This window comes from Ambystoma mexicanum, chromosome 3p (genome assembly GCF_040938575.1).
Source record: "Ambystoma mexicanum isolate Mex_15411 chromosome 3p, UKY_AmexF1_1, whole genome shotgun sequence".
NCBI lineage: Eukaryota > Metazoa > Chordata > Amphibia > Caudata > Ambystomatidae > Ambystoma > Ambystoma mexicanum.
Window position 1 is genome coordinate 761524384 of NC_090925.1, and position 18506 is coordinate 761542889.

General features: G+C 47.1%; 1 protein-coding gene across 1 annotated transcript in view; it reads right to left on the bottom strand.

Annotated features, from left to right (window-relative positions):
- The window catches only part of PELO (pelota mRNA surveillance and ribosome rescue factor), a 240600-nt gene that overhangs the window by 126107 nt on the left and 95987 nt on the right, over nt 1-18506 (bottom strand). The window contains exons 6-8 of the mRNA XM_069651673.1: nt 17123-17183; nt 16279-16440; nt 9461-9507 (exon numbers count right to left, since the gene is read on the bottom strand). Of these exons, the coding sequence (XP_069507774.1) occupies nt 9461-9507; nt 16279-16440; nt 17123-17183 (270 nt within the window). The remainder of the gene's footprint in view (nt 1-9460; nt 9508-16278; nt 16441-17122; nt 17184-18506) is intronic.

Genomic DNA, 18506 nt, shown 5'->3' on the forward strand with positions numbered 1-18506 from the left:
GGAAAAGAGCCGTTGACTCAGCAGGTTATTTCATGCTGCTGGAACAGTTTTCCGCACAACTTACCTATGTAAGTACTTACCTGTGGATCACGGGGTGGGCGGTTATTCAAGATACTCACCCTCTGGTCCAGGGTAGAGATTCCTTACCACAATTCCCATAGAGTTCTATTGGGGGGGTTCTCCTGTGTCCATATTCCGAACTCTGGAACACTTCTTTGGGCTCTCCTATGGCAGTCCCAGAGGTTCTAGCCAAGCAACCCACACCTTGGCTAGAGCCTGGATGCAAAAGATACAACCATCACGTCCAGTCAAGACGGGGAGGAAACGGTTGATCTCACGAATATGAGCCTGTATACGATAGAAGACTCAGACTCTGAGTTGATCGAACAGCCACTAAAAAGAAAGAAAAGCAGAGAGCCCAACACCTGCTGTTGCAAAAGTCATACACAGAGAAAAGCAAAGCTAGGGCCCTTTTGTCTCCTTTATTTCTGACAATGGCCGAAAAATGCAAACTGGTACATAGTGGACATACCTCTCCTGTTCAAGAGAATTCAAGAGCGGGGCCGGTTGACTCTAGACGCTCCCTCAAGGCTATAAGCTCGCCAGTAAGGAGAGGCAGCAGGAATGGTGAAGTTTGTAGCTTGCGGCCCAGAAAAAGCCATCAGAGTGAGGAAAAAACTTCTAATGACTCCTTGGCGAATCGAAAGAAGAGGAGTTACTCGGTGGTCGAAGAAGGAAGAAAGCCCTGCAAGAGTTGCATCGATCCAGCCCCAAAGGAAGGTATGAAGGAGGAGGATAGACATAAAGCAGTCGGGAGCAATAAGAGGTCAGTCAATAAAAGAGACCAGAACTTTCAAGCTTGAAAGAACGGTGACAAAAAAGCATAATTTAATCCTAAACCGGAGAATTTTAATGAGAATATATGATAACATACCAAGTCTTAGGCACCTTCACTTGGACGACATAGAAATAGTTGAACCCGTTTATGAAGATCGTAGAGATGCCTTATTTCTTCATATAGCCTCAACAAAAGTAAAGTACTTACTGAAAAAGCCATTAACAATTTTCGTTTACTGGCCTATGATCTTCGCGAATTAAACTTAGAGGACCACAGAAAACATCCAAAATGGTCGGACAACACAGATTACGAGAATAAGGGCTTGCAGAGATTCAACGCAGTAAACCAATCAAGCCCTCCCGCAAGAGCATCAAGGTGGGTTAAGGTGGGAGAGGAAGAGCTGAGAATCTGGGTAATAAACCAGAGCTGCAGTCAAAAATCACAGCGGAGAATAGATCCTAAGCAAGAGACCAACCTCAAACCATGCGGTGAAGACAGTGCAATTATTCAACAGAGGGCAAAGAGCCAGACCTCCACATCAGAGATCCTGGAAGATATCCAAAAAGCCTGCGCGCGCAACTAAAAATAACTTTTGAGCAAGACATAGAACAAAAAAACAAAAAATGGGTCTACACCAATGCGAAACAGAAGAAGCAGTATAAAACTAATAAAAGAGCAAATAAATAAATTGCACATGGACCTCTCGTGCCATCCTGAATCAAAAAGTAAACTCGCCATTAAATATTGATTTGACGAAAATGGCCAGGGCTAAGAGGAAATGCCATGGCCACATTAGTAAGAACGTGATGCACATTCTGGGGTACTGGAACACCCGTGGTTTCAGCCACCTTCCAACCCCTTCAGATGTGAAACTGGGAATATTTGTCATTCTATGTCTACAAGAGACGTGGCTGTTCTTTGAACCGAGTTTGGATGGCTATGATTTGGCATTTTCTCCAGCCAAGAAAGGCCAAAAAGGTCGCCCCTCAGCAGATCTGACAGCCATACGATCTGGCAGTGCTTTACAACTAAAGAACATCATACTAACTTCGGACTTCATCCAATCAATGCTTATTATCAAAGAGTCCAAAGAAGTCTAAAGAAGTGCCACAATCAGACACTATCCTTTTGATAAACACATACTGGAACCCGGCAGTAATTGCCACAACAAGCTATTTAAAGAAGATGGAGGATCTACTAGAGAAAACGCAAGAGGCTGACAAAGTGGATCACATAATCATTACTGGCGATCTTAATGCTGTTTGCATTGAAGAAGAACGAAAGCCCAAGTTAAAAGACACTATTCTCCCGTCACCAACAGGAAATAAATGGAACCTGCTGATGGTTTCAAATGATCTCCACAACTTACATAGGATAAGAGAGACACCTCTGAGCCTGTGTGTCCAACTTGGGAGCGAAATGGAACAGGTATGACATTAGATCATACCTTTGTCTCACGGGAGCTGTTGGCCCAAATTGTGAGTTTCAGGGTGATTAAAACTATAAACAGCGACCACAATATCTTGGTCACAACTTGGGAATCAAGCCGCACAGAACCATTGTTCATGTCTGCAGACTTGGAAACTTGCAATGGCAACACCCGTTTGAGACTAAATGCAAGGACAGTGAAGTCTCTCACAGAGAAGTATCAGCTATTCACCTCCCACAGGAATCTCGTGAGGCTGGACAAAATAGACTATAGCCCCCTATTGGTGACCTACAAAATGAAGCCGACCACTCATCTTATTTCGGCCAAATAAAACGTACACGCTTACAACAAAACGCTGGTAGAAAAGAGGCGGCTGGTAAGAAAAGCCAAGAGGCAGGCCAAGCAGCCAAGTAATCCAAAATTAATTGAGGATGCCAAGGGTATGGCAAAAATGTATTGAACATGGCTGCGACACAGACGCCATCTACTATATCAAGCAGATTAGGAAGAGATGCTTCGGATTTTGAGTGGGAAGAGGTCAAGGGACTTTTGGTCCTTGATTAGAACAAGCTTTAATGGGACAAACACGGTCCTGCAGAATAATGTGGCCAAGCACATCTGGGTTACCCACTTTACAGAATTGTATAAAAAACCTCCCAGAAGGATGTCACTTGCTCGGTGTCCGGTTAAAGTTTCGACTACAAAAGGATCGAATGCAATAGGGTCGACGCAATAGGACCAAAAACAAAAAGGGTCAAATTTTTTTCCGTACAGGTAAAAAAAGTGGTTTTAACCACAAAAACGGGGGATTTTGGGGGGGGGGGGACCCCCCCCAAAAAAAAAAAGTACAAAAAAAAAGATTTTTTCTATCCTTTTGTTTTCGGTCCTTTTGATTCAACCCTTTTGTCATTCGATCCTTTTGATTCGATCCTTTCACCTAGAACCCACCTGTTCTAGCAAATTAACTGGAACATCCCATCTCATTTAATACAGACAAAATCCTAAATAAGATCAGGAAGCTAAATTCAAGAGCGGCGGGCCAAGACGGAATAACCAATCGTGAATTGAAGAAACATCCGGAAGCCTGGGCGGCCTTTGTTAGCACGGTCTTCTACAACTGCATTGAAACAAGAGAGATTCTGCCATCATGGAAGAAAACCCATGTTGTCCCGATCTTCAAAAAAGGTGCCAAGGTTGATTCCTGTCACTATCCGCCCATCGCTTTATTGGACACCATTGGCAAACTTTTTGGATCCTTTGCTTTAGAAAATCTACAGGAATGGATAAAACTCTCAAAATATTATGATCCCTTACAGGCGGGGTTTGTGAAAGGCATGGGCACCACTGCTAACCTCATATTCTTCAGTGCCCTGAAGGCAAAAGTTTTGGATGGAAAACCAGCCGTCCATCTGGTATTCGTTGACCTGGTCCAGGCATTCGACCGGGTCAACAGGGAAATGCTCTGGAACAAGCTTGAACAGCAAACTGCCCAGATTCGATTCTTGCCCCCATTAACTCACTATACTCCTTAACATCTATGAGAGTGAGATGGAACAGAACTGGCCTTCTATCTCAAGATATACTAACGGCGCGAGGAGTTAAACAGGGTTGTCCACTAGCCCCAGTCCTGTACAATTCCGATAGTTGATTTTATGGACTCACAGGCAAGGATAAGAGTGATCCCACCCACTCCCCACGATAAGAAACTTACCAATCCCCAAACTACTTTATGCGGACAACATAATTTTAATCGACCAAACACCAGTGGGTCTCCAAAGGCAGCTGAACAAACTGATTGCCTACCTGAAATAAAACAACTTGGAGCTATTAAAAGCAAAAACAAAAACTATGTTGTTTGGAAAGTCTGGGACGAACAAGAAAACTCAAAAACTCACTGAAGGGAGTCAACTATAGAAGGTGAAAAGCTTTAAATACCTGTTACGCTCACCTGGTCTCCACGGGGACGCCACCCAGCTCTGGTTGGATGATTTGCACTCTCGAACCCTCTCCCGGTCCCTTGGTAAGGTCTCTGGTTAAAGATGGGTCTGCAATATAGGAGAGCTGGATTTAATACCAGATTGTCTTTGTGTCTTCCCACCACCATTGGCCTCAACTCCTTCCTCCCCCTTGGGCCTTCTCCTCACCTTAATATTGTAAAAGGTGGATTCTCAGTCCTGCTCCTCGTGGCAGGGGCGCGTAGATGTGGGAGGCGAGCAGCGACCACGTTACTTCACTGGTGCAAGCCCCCCTGTGGGAATCCAGGCCTGCTGCGACTCCGTAGGTTTGCTGCTTTACAGTCTTTATATGCAGTTCTTATGTTCCTCTTAGTTCGAATAATAATGTCTTGCTTCTTTCCTTTTAGGTATGGAAAGGTATTTTGGTGTTGTCATGCAGTTTGAAGATGAGCATGGGTCGGTAGGCGAAAGCACAGTGTGCGCGATGCTGTCCGGTGAGTAATGCGCGATGCGCAGTGCTGTTTCGCCTTTTATATTGTTAACCTGTGTCTTTTCTCTCCTTGCAGGTTGCGATGTTCCTCGCCGAGCGCCGTAATGTTCCAGCAATGATACTGACCAGGAGACGACTACCCAGGTAAGAATTGTGTGGCTTTCTTCATTCGGGAGGAAACGTGAGTAAACGCTTACTAATACTGTCTTTCTTTCTCCTCTTTCCAGGTTATGGTATTCCAGAATGCATGCGGTGCATGGATGATGGAGTTCATACCTTCAGGTGAGTGGGAGTTCATACCTTCAGGTGAGTGGAACTGAAGTCGGCGATGGATTGAAGGCAGGATACTAATACAGGTAAGTTTCGTAGTGTTCTTTCTCCCTCTGCAGGTCCTTGGTTTCAGGCAAGCTGGCATCAAAGAACTGGACACGGTGAGCGTTACGCTGCCCACAGCAGAATAACGCAAAGCATGTTCTGCTGTTTGGGTGCGGTTTAAATAGTCTCAGGTAAAGTAGTCCAGGTAAAAAAGTCCCAGGCCTGCCACACCCAAAAGACTAGATCGCATAGCTCAGTCCCCCCCCCCTCCAAGTTAAATAGTCCCAAGTAAATAGTCCCATTCTAATGTTGGTCTTCATGATGGTTATGAGCCTGGCGCCAAAGGCGCCAGGACTGACTCCAAGAGATTCTTGGATGAGGATTCAAGGCCTTTGACCTGGCCCTAACTGGAAGGCTGACTTGCCAGTGAGGGCCAGGGGCAAGGGTCATGACAATACCTTGGTATTGTGCTAAACAGCAGCAGCATTGAGCTTCCGATGCAAGAGTATCTTGATGAAAAAAAATCACCTCCTTGCTAGCACAAGCAAAAGTGGTCAATAGGACGTTTGTTCGGTTTTCATTAAAACCTATACTGAACTTCTTCAAAGCCAAAATTGTGCCTAGTTGACCTTACGGAGCGGAAGCCATGCCCTTCCTACCAGACACAATTTGGAAGAAATTGGAGGGTCGATTCTGGCGGCGTGTTTTGGCCCTGCCTTAAGCAACACTGATGGCCTTGACCCACTGTGAACTATATACAACTTCTATTAAAGCAATAGTGGAAAGGAATGGACTAATGCTCTACAGAAAAGTCATTATCCCATCCACTAAAACACTTTTTAAACTCATCCAAATTGAAATGGAGGAGAAGCAGAATACAATGCTCATGAAATAGAGGAAAAAAAAAAAAAGAACAATTTTTGATCGAATACCAAGTAATGAAGAAGAGCTTGTTCAGAACCCGGTAAGGGTCAATAAAGAACTACTGGAATTCGACTGGATCGAAACTCTGCAGGAAGCTGCAACGTTACACACTCACTAAAGAACTTCCATCAAGACATAAAAAAAAAAAAAAAAAACTTAATGAGACGCCCTCCCAGACCAACTAACCTGCCAATGTTTAAGGATTCATTGAATCGGATGAGCACCAATGAAATTCGTGCCATAAGAGGTCTAGCGAATTCATAATTGCCGCTTTTGTGAGACGACAAAGCAGGTTGAGTCTATAAAAACACCTCTTACTTTCATGTTCAGGCGTGAAGAACGAAAGAAAGACTTGGCTGGGACATCTCTTCAAGGACCTTTTTGTTTATGATGAACAAGTATGGTGGTCTCCTCTCATTAGTGGCGAAAAAACCCAATGAGAGATTGCTGTGGTAGGATTCTTCAGACACATTGGTTTAGTTGGACCAAAAGAAAATGAGTCATTACAATAAAGGGAGGGTGGAAAGGCCCACCGAATTCTGCCCATCGAACTTCTTCCTGCTTCTTTTTGTAAAAACCGTTTGACAGTTAAATCAAATAAATAAAAAAAATAAAAAAATAAAATTAATTGTATTGCTGGTGGCAGTGAAACTACTTTATGACTTTTAGTCATTAGTACTTGCAGGCTGTCAAATCAGCCACGGTAATGCACAGGAGGGCCACCATTATAACAAGTGTAAAGTACTTACTTGTAAATGAGTTAGTATTTTAACTGTAACTATGCAAAAGAATATGTAACAAAGTGTCTAAGTTGCTTGCTGCTCCTTTAACCCTTTAAGTGCCAAGGGCGAGATATCTCGCCCTTGGCAGTGCACACGCAGTGTCAAGGACGAGATAGCTCGTCCTTTTCAGCACCTTGTTTTGAGCGACGCCCTCCAAAGCAGGGATCGCTCAAAACTAATCCAACCCCCTGGCTATGTGAGGGGGAGGTCCCCTCTCACTGCCAGGGGGTTGGATTACCTTCAGTTTCACATCGGCGTGCGTAACACACGTCGCGTGAAACAAAGTAAATTCCCTGCAGCAGCCATTTTCGGCTGCTGCGGGGAACAGCGAAGGTAAGAGACCTTCTTTTTCTGCCTCGATCTCCGGCTGTATTTCAAGCCGGAGATCGAGGCGGGTATCGTTGGAAAGGGGAGATTCTCCCCTTTACAACGGAACCCATTGTGTGGCATTGCTGCCCGCGGATTGGGCGCAGGGCACGCGATCCGCGGGCAGCAATGCCACCGCATCAATACAGATCCGTTTGTGACGCGGGGGGGAGGGCTGCTTAGTAGGTAAGCGGGGCCACAGCGCCAGAGACCCCTGGGGGCGGATGATCACTGCCCCCAGGGGTGAAAAGAAAAAGAAAAAAAAAATCGAGGGAAGGGGGGAGGTAGGAGGGGGTTTGGGGCCCTGGGGCCCACTAGACCACCAGGGATATCGCAAAAAGTGGTGTCCTTGGAAAGGGAGGTTCTCCCCTTTCCAAGGACACCACATATATGAGGCATTGCTGGTCACGGATCAGCGCAGAGCGCTCGATCCGTGACCAGCAACCCACTGGACCACCATGGATGCGTTTGTGAGTTTGGGGGGGGGCTGCTTCAAGTAAGCAGCCCTCTCCCCCCTCCCGGCCCCCAAAGCATGGGGGCACATGCATGTGAACCCTGGGGGAGATGGCTGACCATTTGCCCCAAGGGAATGTAAAAAAAAATGAAATGATGGGAAAAGGGGGTGGAGGTGGGGGGCCACTAGCCACCATGGATTTCTTACTGAATGAAAGTGTGGGTGCCCCTCCCCCAACCGAAGTAGAAAGGGGGCACCCCCTTGTAACCCTCCCTGGGGGCAGATATCTGATCCTAGGAAGGGGCATCTGCCCCCAGAGAGGGTTGCATGAGGTGGGACCCTCCATTTGGGGTGGGGTGGGGGGGGGTGAGGATCTGTTACAATAGTCCAGCCTAGAGAGAGTACAAGCAGATGTTACTTTCTCAACATTAATCCCTCAGAGTCCCACTCCTAAGAATTCCATCCTCAACAAAGACACATGTTAGTCAACTACGAGGCAAAATAACCCACACATAGCAGGCACAAAGAGTCTTTAGCTAAAGGTTGTGACCAGGTTAGTTAACTGAACTTTTCTAGGGCGTATGGGGACCGTTTGCAGCCTAGAGCAGGTGGTCTATCTGGGTGGAAGCCAGAATGTTGGCTTCTCCAGTGGGGGAAGGCAGCAGTTGGCAGGGCCCAGTTCCTGTCTCCTCCCAAGTGGAGGAGACAGGAACTGTGGCCTAGTAAGATCGTTGTCTGTCCTCCCTTGTTCCCCCTCCCTTGCCCCGTCGCGCTTTGAAACACTTGTGTACAGGCGCGTTATAAATGCCATATCATGTCATCATATATCATTTCATACTGACAGAGGGTGTAACTGCTCCAGGACCCTGAGCTGAACTCATCAAGATTATTCAGGAATAACAGTCGGAAAATCTTTTCTCCCTTTTCTCCCTAGAAAGAGAGAAACTCCCTAGAAAGAGAGTACCTAAGAGTTTAAGCTGTAGTGTTAGAAATCCTTAGCTTTAAAAGGCCCAACTGAAGAGAGTGATTACAATTCAGATTCTTTATGTTCGATGGTTACATAGTCCTCAACGAAAAGTTAAGCATTAGCATCAAGATCTTTATGAGGGCAATGAATTCACTAAGGGTGTTTTTGTTCTTTGCCCTTTAAATGTATATTAATCACAGAGTAGGTTGGTACCTGCCCTTCACCCATTGCTTCCTTCCTTTTAATATTCTGATATCACAGGTCCAAATATAAGTAGACTCAGTTTCCTATTGGAAAAATAATTTACCCTTCTTGTAATCTGTGTGCCAGTTGGTGGTATTGTGTACCTGCTGCAGGGGTGTGGTCTTGATTTGCAGGTCACATGCTTGAATTTCAAGAGGGTCTACTCAGTTTATTGCGAAGACATTTAATCAGGGAAGATTTACAGCTTTTGCAACATAGCTTTGTCTAATTGGCCAATCCAGCGATTGTATATCACAGCTTTGTTAAATGGCAAGTATCATGTCCTCACATGTATCGAACATAATTAACCCTATTAATAAGATGCAGGATTTAATCTGTAAATAAAGCAGTTGTATAGACATAGGAGTCGTGTTTTAGCACAATCACCCCTTCTAATTTATGGTACAAAAAAGACCAAAAACAACAAGTAATTTTCTTACAGTACGAACAAAGCTTTAGAAAGCCGATACATTTTTAATGATTTCTCAGTATTTGGAAGGTTAGTAATACAGATGGCTCTGTTCCAATCTCCTGCGCCTCATGATAACAAGGGTGGGCAGTGATGAGGAAACAGTTCACAGAGAATGCGCATGTTACGATCAGGTGAAAGATGTGGTTGCTTGTGTGAACATTGCTGAAATTGCAAACATTAACTCTCTGGCAGACAATAGGTTGTGAAGATCTTCTACAAGCTTACCTTGGTATCTGCCAGGCGACTTGTGACAGCAGGGTTAGAGAGGACCTCTAGGGAGAGAAAAGGGAGAGCTTGTTACAACGTGATTAAATTGTCACTTAATGGATTAAGACGATCTCTTTAGAACATGGGTCACGGAGGGACCATTTCAGGGGATATCAGTAACTACCAACGGCATCATGTCTGCTAAAGCATGGGAATGGGTGGGTGGCATGCCAGCAATAAGCGGACGGAAAGGACAACGGAGGCTGCTACGAGGGCAGAGTGTCCAGACTCCCTCTGTATAGCCTGAAGGAGCATATGAACTATAAAACATGCATTACTTACAGTAAAAGCATTTCTGACGATTGTATCTGCTTAGATTCACATGCTGTGCATATGGTCCGACATCCAGTGGTAACCGCAGAGTATTGCATCTTGTCTTTCGGGGGACCGAAAGGGGACGTCGGCATAGGCGTGTCTGAAACACTATCCCTATCGTGACGTGTGTAGTACCCAAAATCCCTCACGCGCCGAGGTCCCTCCGATTGTATTTTTTCTGCCATGAGGGAGCCCAAGGCTATAGTGAGTGAGTACATGAAGAGAGAAAGTAGTAAGAAGTCTATGTTCCTTCCACCCCGAGCGGGGAGGCAGGGAGGGCGCATGTGAATCTAAGCAGATACAATCATCAGAAATACATTTACGGTAAGTAATGCATGTCTTCTGATGCTTGTTAATTTGCTTAGAATCACATGCTCTGCATAGACTAGCAAGCAGTACCCAGAGTAGGAGGTGGGTTGTGAGAAGGAACAGTAGAAAAAAGATGTCTTAGTACTGCTTTTCCCACCTGAGAATCAGACCTAGAATGAGTGTCTAGGCAATAGTGTTTTGCAAAGGTGTGTACAGAACTCCAGGTTGCCGCTTTGCAAATGGACTCTAGGGGAACATTTGCAATGAATGCTATGGATGCCCCACTGCCTCGACTAGAATGTGCTCTAGGCTTGAAGGGCAGTTCTCTCTTTGCAAGAGGGTAACATAGTGTGATGCATTTGACAATCCACCTTGATATTGATGATTTAGAGACAGGATCCCCTTCTCTACCAGCTGCCACTGAAACAAAGAATTGTTTAGTTTTCCTCAGTGGTTTAGTTCTATCCATGTAGAACATGACTGCCCTGCGCACATCTAGTGTGTGAAGGCTTCGTTCGGCCATGTTAGTAGGTCTCTGGAAGAACGTGGGTAATTCGATTGACTGGTTCACATGGAACTTCGAAATAAATTATCGCCGCAAATCTGGGACGAGTGTGCAGAACTACCTTATCTTTGTGGACTGTAACAAAGGGGTCCAAAACCGAGAGGGCCTGTAGTTCGCTAACTCTTCTGATAGAAGTGATAGCTACTAGAAAGGCTGTCTTGTAAGTCAGGTCTTTCAGACTAGCTTTATGCATAGGCTCAAAAGGGGGTCCGATGAGCCTAGTTAAAACCACATTTAGATCCTACCCAGGGGCTGGGTGAGTGATTGGGGGGGGATACATTCTTTTAACCCCTTCCATAAAGGGTTTAATCAAAAGGTATTTTCCACCACAACACCTTCTGCTGTGACGTGGTGTAGGCTGACGACGCCGCTAGGTGAACCTTTAAGGAATTGAAGACTAACCCAGAGTCAACAGACGGGTAAGATATAACACAATGTGTGAAGGCGAGCAATCGGTGGGATTGACGCCTTTGGAGCTGCACCAGATTACAAAACGTTTCCATTTGCTGCCATAGCAATAACGTGTGTTAGGCTTTCTTGCCTCCCTCAGTATGTCCATGCATCTTTGAGGGAGTTGCAGATGTCCAAACTCTATGACCTTAGGAGCCAGGTTGCTAAGTTCAGAGTTTGTGGGCATGGGTGCAGAGTCTCCCCCCCTGTCCTGAGACAACATGTTGTACGGGAAGGGCAGCTTGAATGATGGGGAGAGGGACATTTCCATCAGGTGCGCAAACCAAGGTTGGCGGGCCCACATGGGAGCCACCAGAATCATGGTGACTGGTTCATGGTGCATCTTGTGTACCATCTTGTTCAGAAGGGGAGTCAGGGGAAAAGCGTAGACGAATTTCCCCGACCAAGTTATCCAGAGACCGTTCCCCTTGGATCGGTTCTGGGGGTACCTGGAGGCGTAATCTTGGCATTGGGCGTTCTCCTGAATAGCGAACAGGTCGATCTCTGGAAACCCCCATTCTGCGAAGACGTTGGATACAATGTCTTCGTGCAGTCGCCATTCATACTCTTCTGGCAGAGGAAAATCTCTGCTGAGTATGTCTGCCAGAAGATTGAGTTCCCCTGGAACATGTTGGTTTATCAGGAACATCTTGTGCTTGAGAGCCCATATCCAGATGTTTTGGGACAGCTTGGATAGCCCTGGAGAATGAGTGCCACCCTGTTTGTTCAGGTAATACATTGCTGTTGTGCTGTCGGTTAGGACCAGCACTGTCTTCCCTTGCAGTTGCTCCTGAAAGGCTTTCAATGCTTTGAACACTGCTAGTAGCTCCAGTAGGTTTATATGGTTGGACGCTACCTGAGGGGACCACACTCCGTGCGCTGTCTGTTGAAGCAGGTGAGCCCCCCACCCTGTGAGAGATGCGTCTGTCTTGAGAGTGGCTTCCACTGCAGAGGTGGTGAAGGTCTTCCCCTTTAAGAGGTTCTCCCTCGACCACCAGTGCAGAGAGAGAACGAGGGCTGGCGAGACAACTAACAGATCTTCCCATTGTCCGCTGGCCTGACACCACTGGCTGTTGAGCCAGTCTTGCATGGGACATATGCGCAGCCGCGCGTGGGGAACCAAGTATATGCATGACGCTATCATCCCTAGCAAACGCATAGCTTTGCGTACCGTCACCTCTCGACTGGCTACATACTGAGGAACCTGAGAGAGCATGTTCTGAACACTCTCGCTGGAAGGCAAGACTAGACCTTCTTCCGTATGAATTGGAGCCCCCAGAAACTGTTTTACTTGGCTGGGGACTAAGCTGGATTTCTTTTCGTTGATAGAAAATCCCAGGCTGAACAGTAAGTCCACTGTCTTTTGGGTGTTCGAAAAACAAACGTCGAACGAGTCTCCCATGATGAGCCAATCATTGAGGTAAGGGTAAACTGGAACTGAAAGTCTGCGCAGTTGTGCCGCTGCCACTGCCAGGACCTTGGTAAACACCCTTGGCGCCGAGGCTATGCCAAAGGGGAGTACTTTGAATTGGTAGTGTTTGTCCTGAATCACGAGCCTTAGGTATTTTATGTGCGCTGGCAGCATTAAATATGAAAGTATGCATCTTTCATATCCAATGTTGTCATGAAGTCCCCCTGTTTTAGCAATGGGATCACCTCTTGCAGTGTTACCATGCAAAACTTCTGGGGCTTTCTGAACTTGTTCGCTGGGCGCAGGTCTAGAACAGGACGCATGGTGAGATCCTTTTTGGGTACAAGGAAGTACACTGAATAGATACCCTCGTTTACCTGAAGAATCGGGACGGCTTCTATGGCGTCCTTTCCCAGCAGAGCTTCCGCCTCTTGGATCAGGATCTGCAGATGTTCTGGTGAAAGGCGTTGATGTTTCGGCGGTCTGAACTGTGGAGGTCGGGCGAATTCCACGCAGTAACTGTGGGCGACCGTCTTTAAGACCCCACTGGTCTGAAGTTATCCCCTCCCATGCCTTGAGGAAAGATGTTAATCGCCCTCCGACCGGGGAGACATGGGAGGGGACCCGAACTTGGTAGTCATTTCTGACCCGAAGTTGACGCTCCTCTGGAATTGGAACCTCTGCCTCTATACTTTCCGTGCTTCTGACCCCTCTCGGGGTAGTAGGTGGGGCTTTCAGCAGGTTGACTTGAGTTGAAGTTGCCCGTGCCGAAATTATTTTGAGCGGCGCGGGCTTGTCCTCGAAAGGACCGCCGATAATTACTGCTCCTCTGTCAAAAGGGTTTTTGGGAAATCTGGTGCAGCGACTTAATAGTCTCGTGATCCTTCTTGGCTGTCTCCAATGCGTTGTCTACCGCCTTCCCGAAGAGGTTGGCCTCTTCAATGGGTTTGTTGATGATGGATGCCTGGGTCTCACGCCTGAAGCCCGACGCGCGCAGCCAGGCGTGTCTCTTTAGGAGAGTACCCTGTGCGAGAGACCAGCCTGCTGTCTCTACGGAGTCCAGGGTATTCTTTACAACATTCTGATCGGTAAGTTTGCCATCCGAAACAATGGCGAGAAGCTTGTCTCTGGTTGGTTCCGGAACCTCCTGAAGGCCTTCCTGGAGTAGGTTCAATTGGGCGTCGACGTAGCTTGCCAGTAACGGACGGACGGTATAAACCACCGCCGACGTGACCAGTTTGCCTAAGGCATACAACCTTTTGGATTCCTTGTCCGGGGATGACTCTCCCGTGGCAAGGGGAACCCCTGCTCTCTTGCAAGTGTTGATCACCACCAGCGAGTCTGGGATTGCGTGCACTTTGATATAAAGCGGGTCAGTGGGGGAGAGCCGGAAAGGTTTTTCGACCCTTGGGTTTACAGCCCTAGTCTGAGTGGGTGCGAGTAAGGAAGGGGCCAGTCGTCTCTTTACAGAGCTCAAGAGAGGGATAGACTGGCTTGCCGGAGGCTTGTCATTAATAATGTCCTCCGCAAAATCTTGTTCAGGCAAGGCTTCAAGCGTGGCAATTTTAAAGAATTCCGCTGCTTTTATCAACATGTTGTTGAAAGCCATTTGATCATCCACCGGGGGAGAGTCGAGGCAAACGATATCAGAATTGTGATCATCCTGCTGGGAGTCTTCCCAGTTGTCCGTTGCACCTTGATCTTCCCCATAATTGTCCAGAAAAGAAGCCTCCTCTTCTTCTGTATAGATGTCTCTATACGTGTCTTTCTGGACATCTTCTTGATAGTCAACATAGTGTTGGACATCTAGGTGTTGGGCAACTTGTGTTTGAGGGTTAGGGTCTACCCAAGCTTTTTTCGGCGGAGGTTGATCAGAAGCCCTGAAAAATTGCTCCAGCCGATCCATACACCCCTCGAATTGCACCATGGTCCACTTGGATGACCCAAATGGATCTAGCAGAGTAGGAACCGGGTCCTGCGCCCTAAGGCGTTGAGAGGATCTCCTCAGGGTGCTTGAGAGGGGTACCTGGCTTTCTTCGTAAGAGTCTTCGGGGTCGTCTTCCAAATCTGTGGAAAACCTTTCGGCGGATTGGCCCATAACTGTTGGCGGAACCGGTACTAGGCCACCGCCGTAGCAATCCTATTGATGCTCTTACTGATAGTCACCAAATCTTCGGGAGACAACGCCTCCGATGATGGCTTCTCGGGTAGAGGCCTACTCGTAGTTTTCGGGCCTGCACGGGCCTTGGAAACCTTGGAACCCGTCGAAGTTTCTTGTTCAGAAACTTCCGCGTGTGTAGTTTGGAGAGTAGCGCCCTTGTTATGTTTGTTAAGCCCAGTCGTCATGCACTGCTGCGGATGCGGGTAAGGCTTCGGATCAGACCGATCCGATGGCGCTTTCGCCTTCTTCGACGAAGTTGTTGCGGAGGTCGCTTGGGTTGTGTGCTTTGTGCGGTGCGATTGTACGCCCCTGTCACCGGTGTGGTCCCTGTAGCAGGACCGGAGTCGAGCCTGGAAGGGTCGGGGACGGGCGTGGCGGCTCTAGAATAGTCCGCCTCAAGGTCTATAACATCCGCGTTGGACGTTTGGTCATCCGATGTACCCGTCACTTTCGGCTGGTGTCGCGGCAGGGGAGGGAGGCTCCACCCGTGACATTCCGTACGCGGCCCACCGCTTCAACCGGCGCTCATTAAGGGTTTTAGGTTTAGGAGTTTACACGCCGAACACCGCTTTAGTGCTCTAGGGGGAGACAAGCGTTACACAACGTGTGCTCTTCTTTCCACGGATATCTGACCCTACACACAGGGCAGAATCTAAATGGAGTCCTTTCCATAGCAGAAGGGAAGGGTGACCAGACCAAAAAGGAAAGAAGTAGAAAAGAGGAAAGACATCATAGCAGTAAGGCAAACCCCAAGCCCCTCTCCCTAGGCCCGACCACGTGGAGGTCCGAGCGCCGGATCTTAGGCGCCGGAACCCACAGCCGTAGACGATTCCCCCGTAGTCTTCGTCGAAGATGTTCTTGATAGGCGAAGTGACTTAACAGGGATTAAACCGACAATTCGGTAAGATAAACAATGTCTCATGAAGAGCTCCGCTATAGGGCGACCAGTTATCTGGGCGGAAAAAAACAATCTGAGGGACCTCGGCGCGCAAGGGATTTTGGGTACTACACACATCACGATAGGGATAGTGTTTCAGACACGCCTATGCCGACGTCCCCTTTCGGTCCCCCGAAAGACAAGATGCAATACTCCGCGGTTACCACTGGATGTCGGACCATATGCACAGCATGTGATTCTAAGCAGATTAACAAGTATCAGAAATTAAGTTACTGATCAGTGAACTATTCAGGGGGTACTTCTGTCTAGGACAGGGCATTTCCAGGGAGAATAATAGACATGGAGGGCAATGGGTCACACAGCTGGTTGGATAGGTGGTAGTTCACCTTTGTGAGGTTACCTCTACGAACGTGTGGTGGCAGGTTTAAGTTGATGGGGGTAGCTCCATCTGCAGGGACACTGTTTTCCTTATACTTCATAGGGTGGTGCAATGGTACGGTTGAAAGGACTGGTTGTGCCCACTGGTGGAGGGCTGATAGTCTGGGAACGGGGTAAGTCATTTTTCGAACACTGTGTCCTGGGGATTAAGTTAGTATAACGTTTCACTTGTTAGGGATAATGGCATCCATAGGGGGTGCCAATGGAAGGGGGAGGAGTGGTTTATCACCTTTGAGGGAGTATTTGTGTCCAGACGAGGCATGAACCTGCATGAACTTTGACCGGTTCTCTAGTAGCAACTTATTGTCCATCTTCACAGCTTGCTGGAACATGTAGTCTGAAAACTGATCCCGCACGAAACCAGGACTGGCGATGAGGACACACTTCACCACTGGGGGCAGGAGAGAAGAAATGAAGGAGACAATCAGACAAGGACAAGTGATACAAAGATGAAGGAGAGTAGGAACAAAAAAGGAGGTGAAAATGACAATGGGAAGATGGAACAGTCAATAGGGATAGATGGAAGGGCGAGCAAGGTGTAGACTAATGAAACGGAAAGGCACGTCACTTTCCAACAACACATTTCAAGGATTCAGCTGTCAAATTCACACACACACAATCTGAAGGCAGTGGTGGAGTGAAGTGGTGGGGCTCTTGGTCCCTTAAATTCCAGCTAACTCCATGCAGAATTTTGGAAAACGTTCTTGTGCTAAAAAGGTTGAGGATGTTTTCATCCAGTAATGCACAGGACCAAACATGAGGCCTAGCTCTGCTGTTCAAAGCCTGTAACATTTGTGGAACCTAAGGATTAGCTTTGTTCTGTAAGGGTTTATCCTGGAATATCTTCATACCTTAAGATCTATGCTGCTGTGCTGGGTGAGGCGTGATAGATGTGCGACTTGTGAGATAGCATTTGTCTGATGTCTGATGTGAGAGTGATAGAACAAGACAGAGGTCTGAGGCCTGAGGCCCTATGAGCGGTACCGCCTAAGGTACAGCTCACATCAAGACTGAGATTGGTGTAACACAAGGGAATTTCTCTGTTGTCGGACACAGTTTACAGGCAGACTCACCTTCAAAGTTGATATGTCGTAGGATTCCCTGCATCACCTGCTCATAAAACCGCTCCAAAGCCTGAAGAAGAGATGCTATTAAATTACATGTGCCAACTTCCACCCACCAGCATCACAAACACCCCAGGTAAAGCAAGGACTTCGGAGCATTGCAGCAGCTGGTGCCTTTCGCTAGCTTGCTGCTGTCCTTAACTGTCACAGACTGTCTCCCTATAATTTCATCCGAGTGATCATACACATGCTACAGAAGACCACAGGTTATTTTTGTTCAAAGCCAATATACAAAATTATAAACAAAGCATAATGCAGACCATGTATTCTAAAGAAACACGTTACTATTTACCACAAGTCGCTTCAGCAAGAATGGTCAGAGCCCAGGGCATACCTTTCAGTTACCAGAATTAAATAAGTTAAAGCAGGTAGAGGAAAAAGTTTAACTTTGGATGAATAGAACATTCAGAGTGAAGTGCAGAGGTGGCAACAAATCTTAGAGCACTGCGAGTTGGTCACCTAGACCATTCACATGCCTAGGTCTGGTGGAAAGGATGTCTGAAATGAATGCAGTCTATTTTCAGCTAGTCAAAGCTTGGATCCAAAGGATGCACTGCGTTTTCACGAACATTCAGTCGAGGTGCTGTAGTTCCCTTCCTAGTACGTGCTTGTGGACAGGGATTGGGGACAACACACATCAACAAAATGGGTTCTTGAGTACCTCACACCACAAAGTTTCGCCTTGCATTGCCTATACTTGGTGGCAGAATTGAAGAGGTGAAAGAGTTGTATTTAAAAGGGCTGCCCTTGCCCCCCAGGCAGCAATATACACAAATGAGCCTGTCCGAGGGCATCATACCAACCCGTGGCACCAGACAGACAAGGGTACCCACTGTCCCGTATCCTCTTCACCCTGGCCATAGAACCCCTCGCCTGCCATCGGAGGGAATACCATATACGAAGGGTGACAGACTACACTCGCACTCCTCGATCATGTCACTCTATGCTGACGACATGTTACTATACCTGAAACATCCAAAGGTGAATCTGCTAATGGTCGTAGAGGTTATTCAACAATATGGTACAATATCCGGTGTGCAGATCAACTGGGCTAAATCTGAGGCTTTACAACTGACCTCAGCATTTCACCAGGAAAATATAACTGACGATTTCAGATGGTGCCCACGGGGCATAGAATATCTGAGAATGAATACCTCCACTTCCCAGGTATCCCTCTTCGACAACAATTATATGATGGTGTTAACACAAATGGAACATGGAGTAGGGACGTGGGTCTGACTACCCATCTCACAGGCAGTCCTGATGTCCGTAGCCAAAATGATACTGCTCCCGAAATTCTTGTACATTTTCAATAACACCCATATTTGGCCTA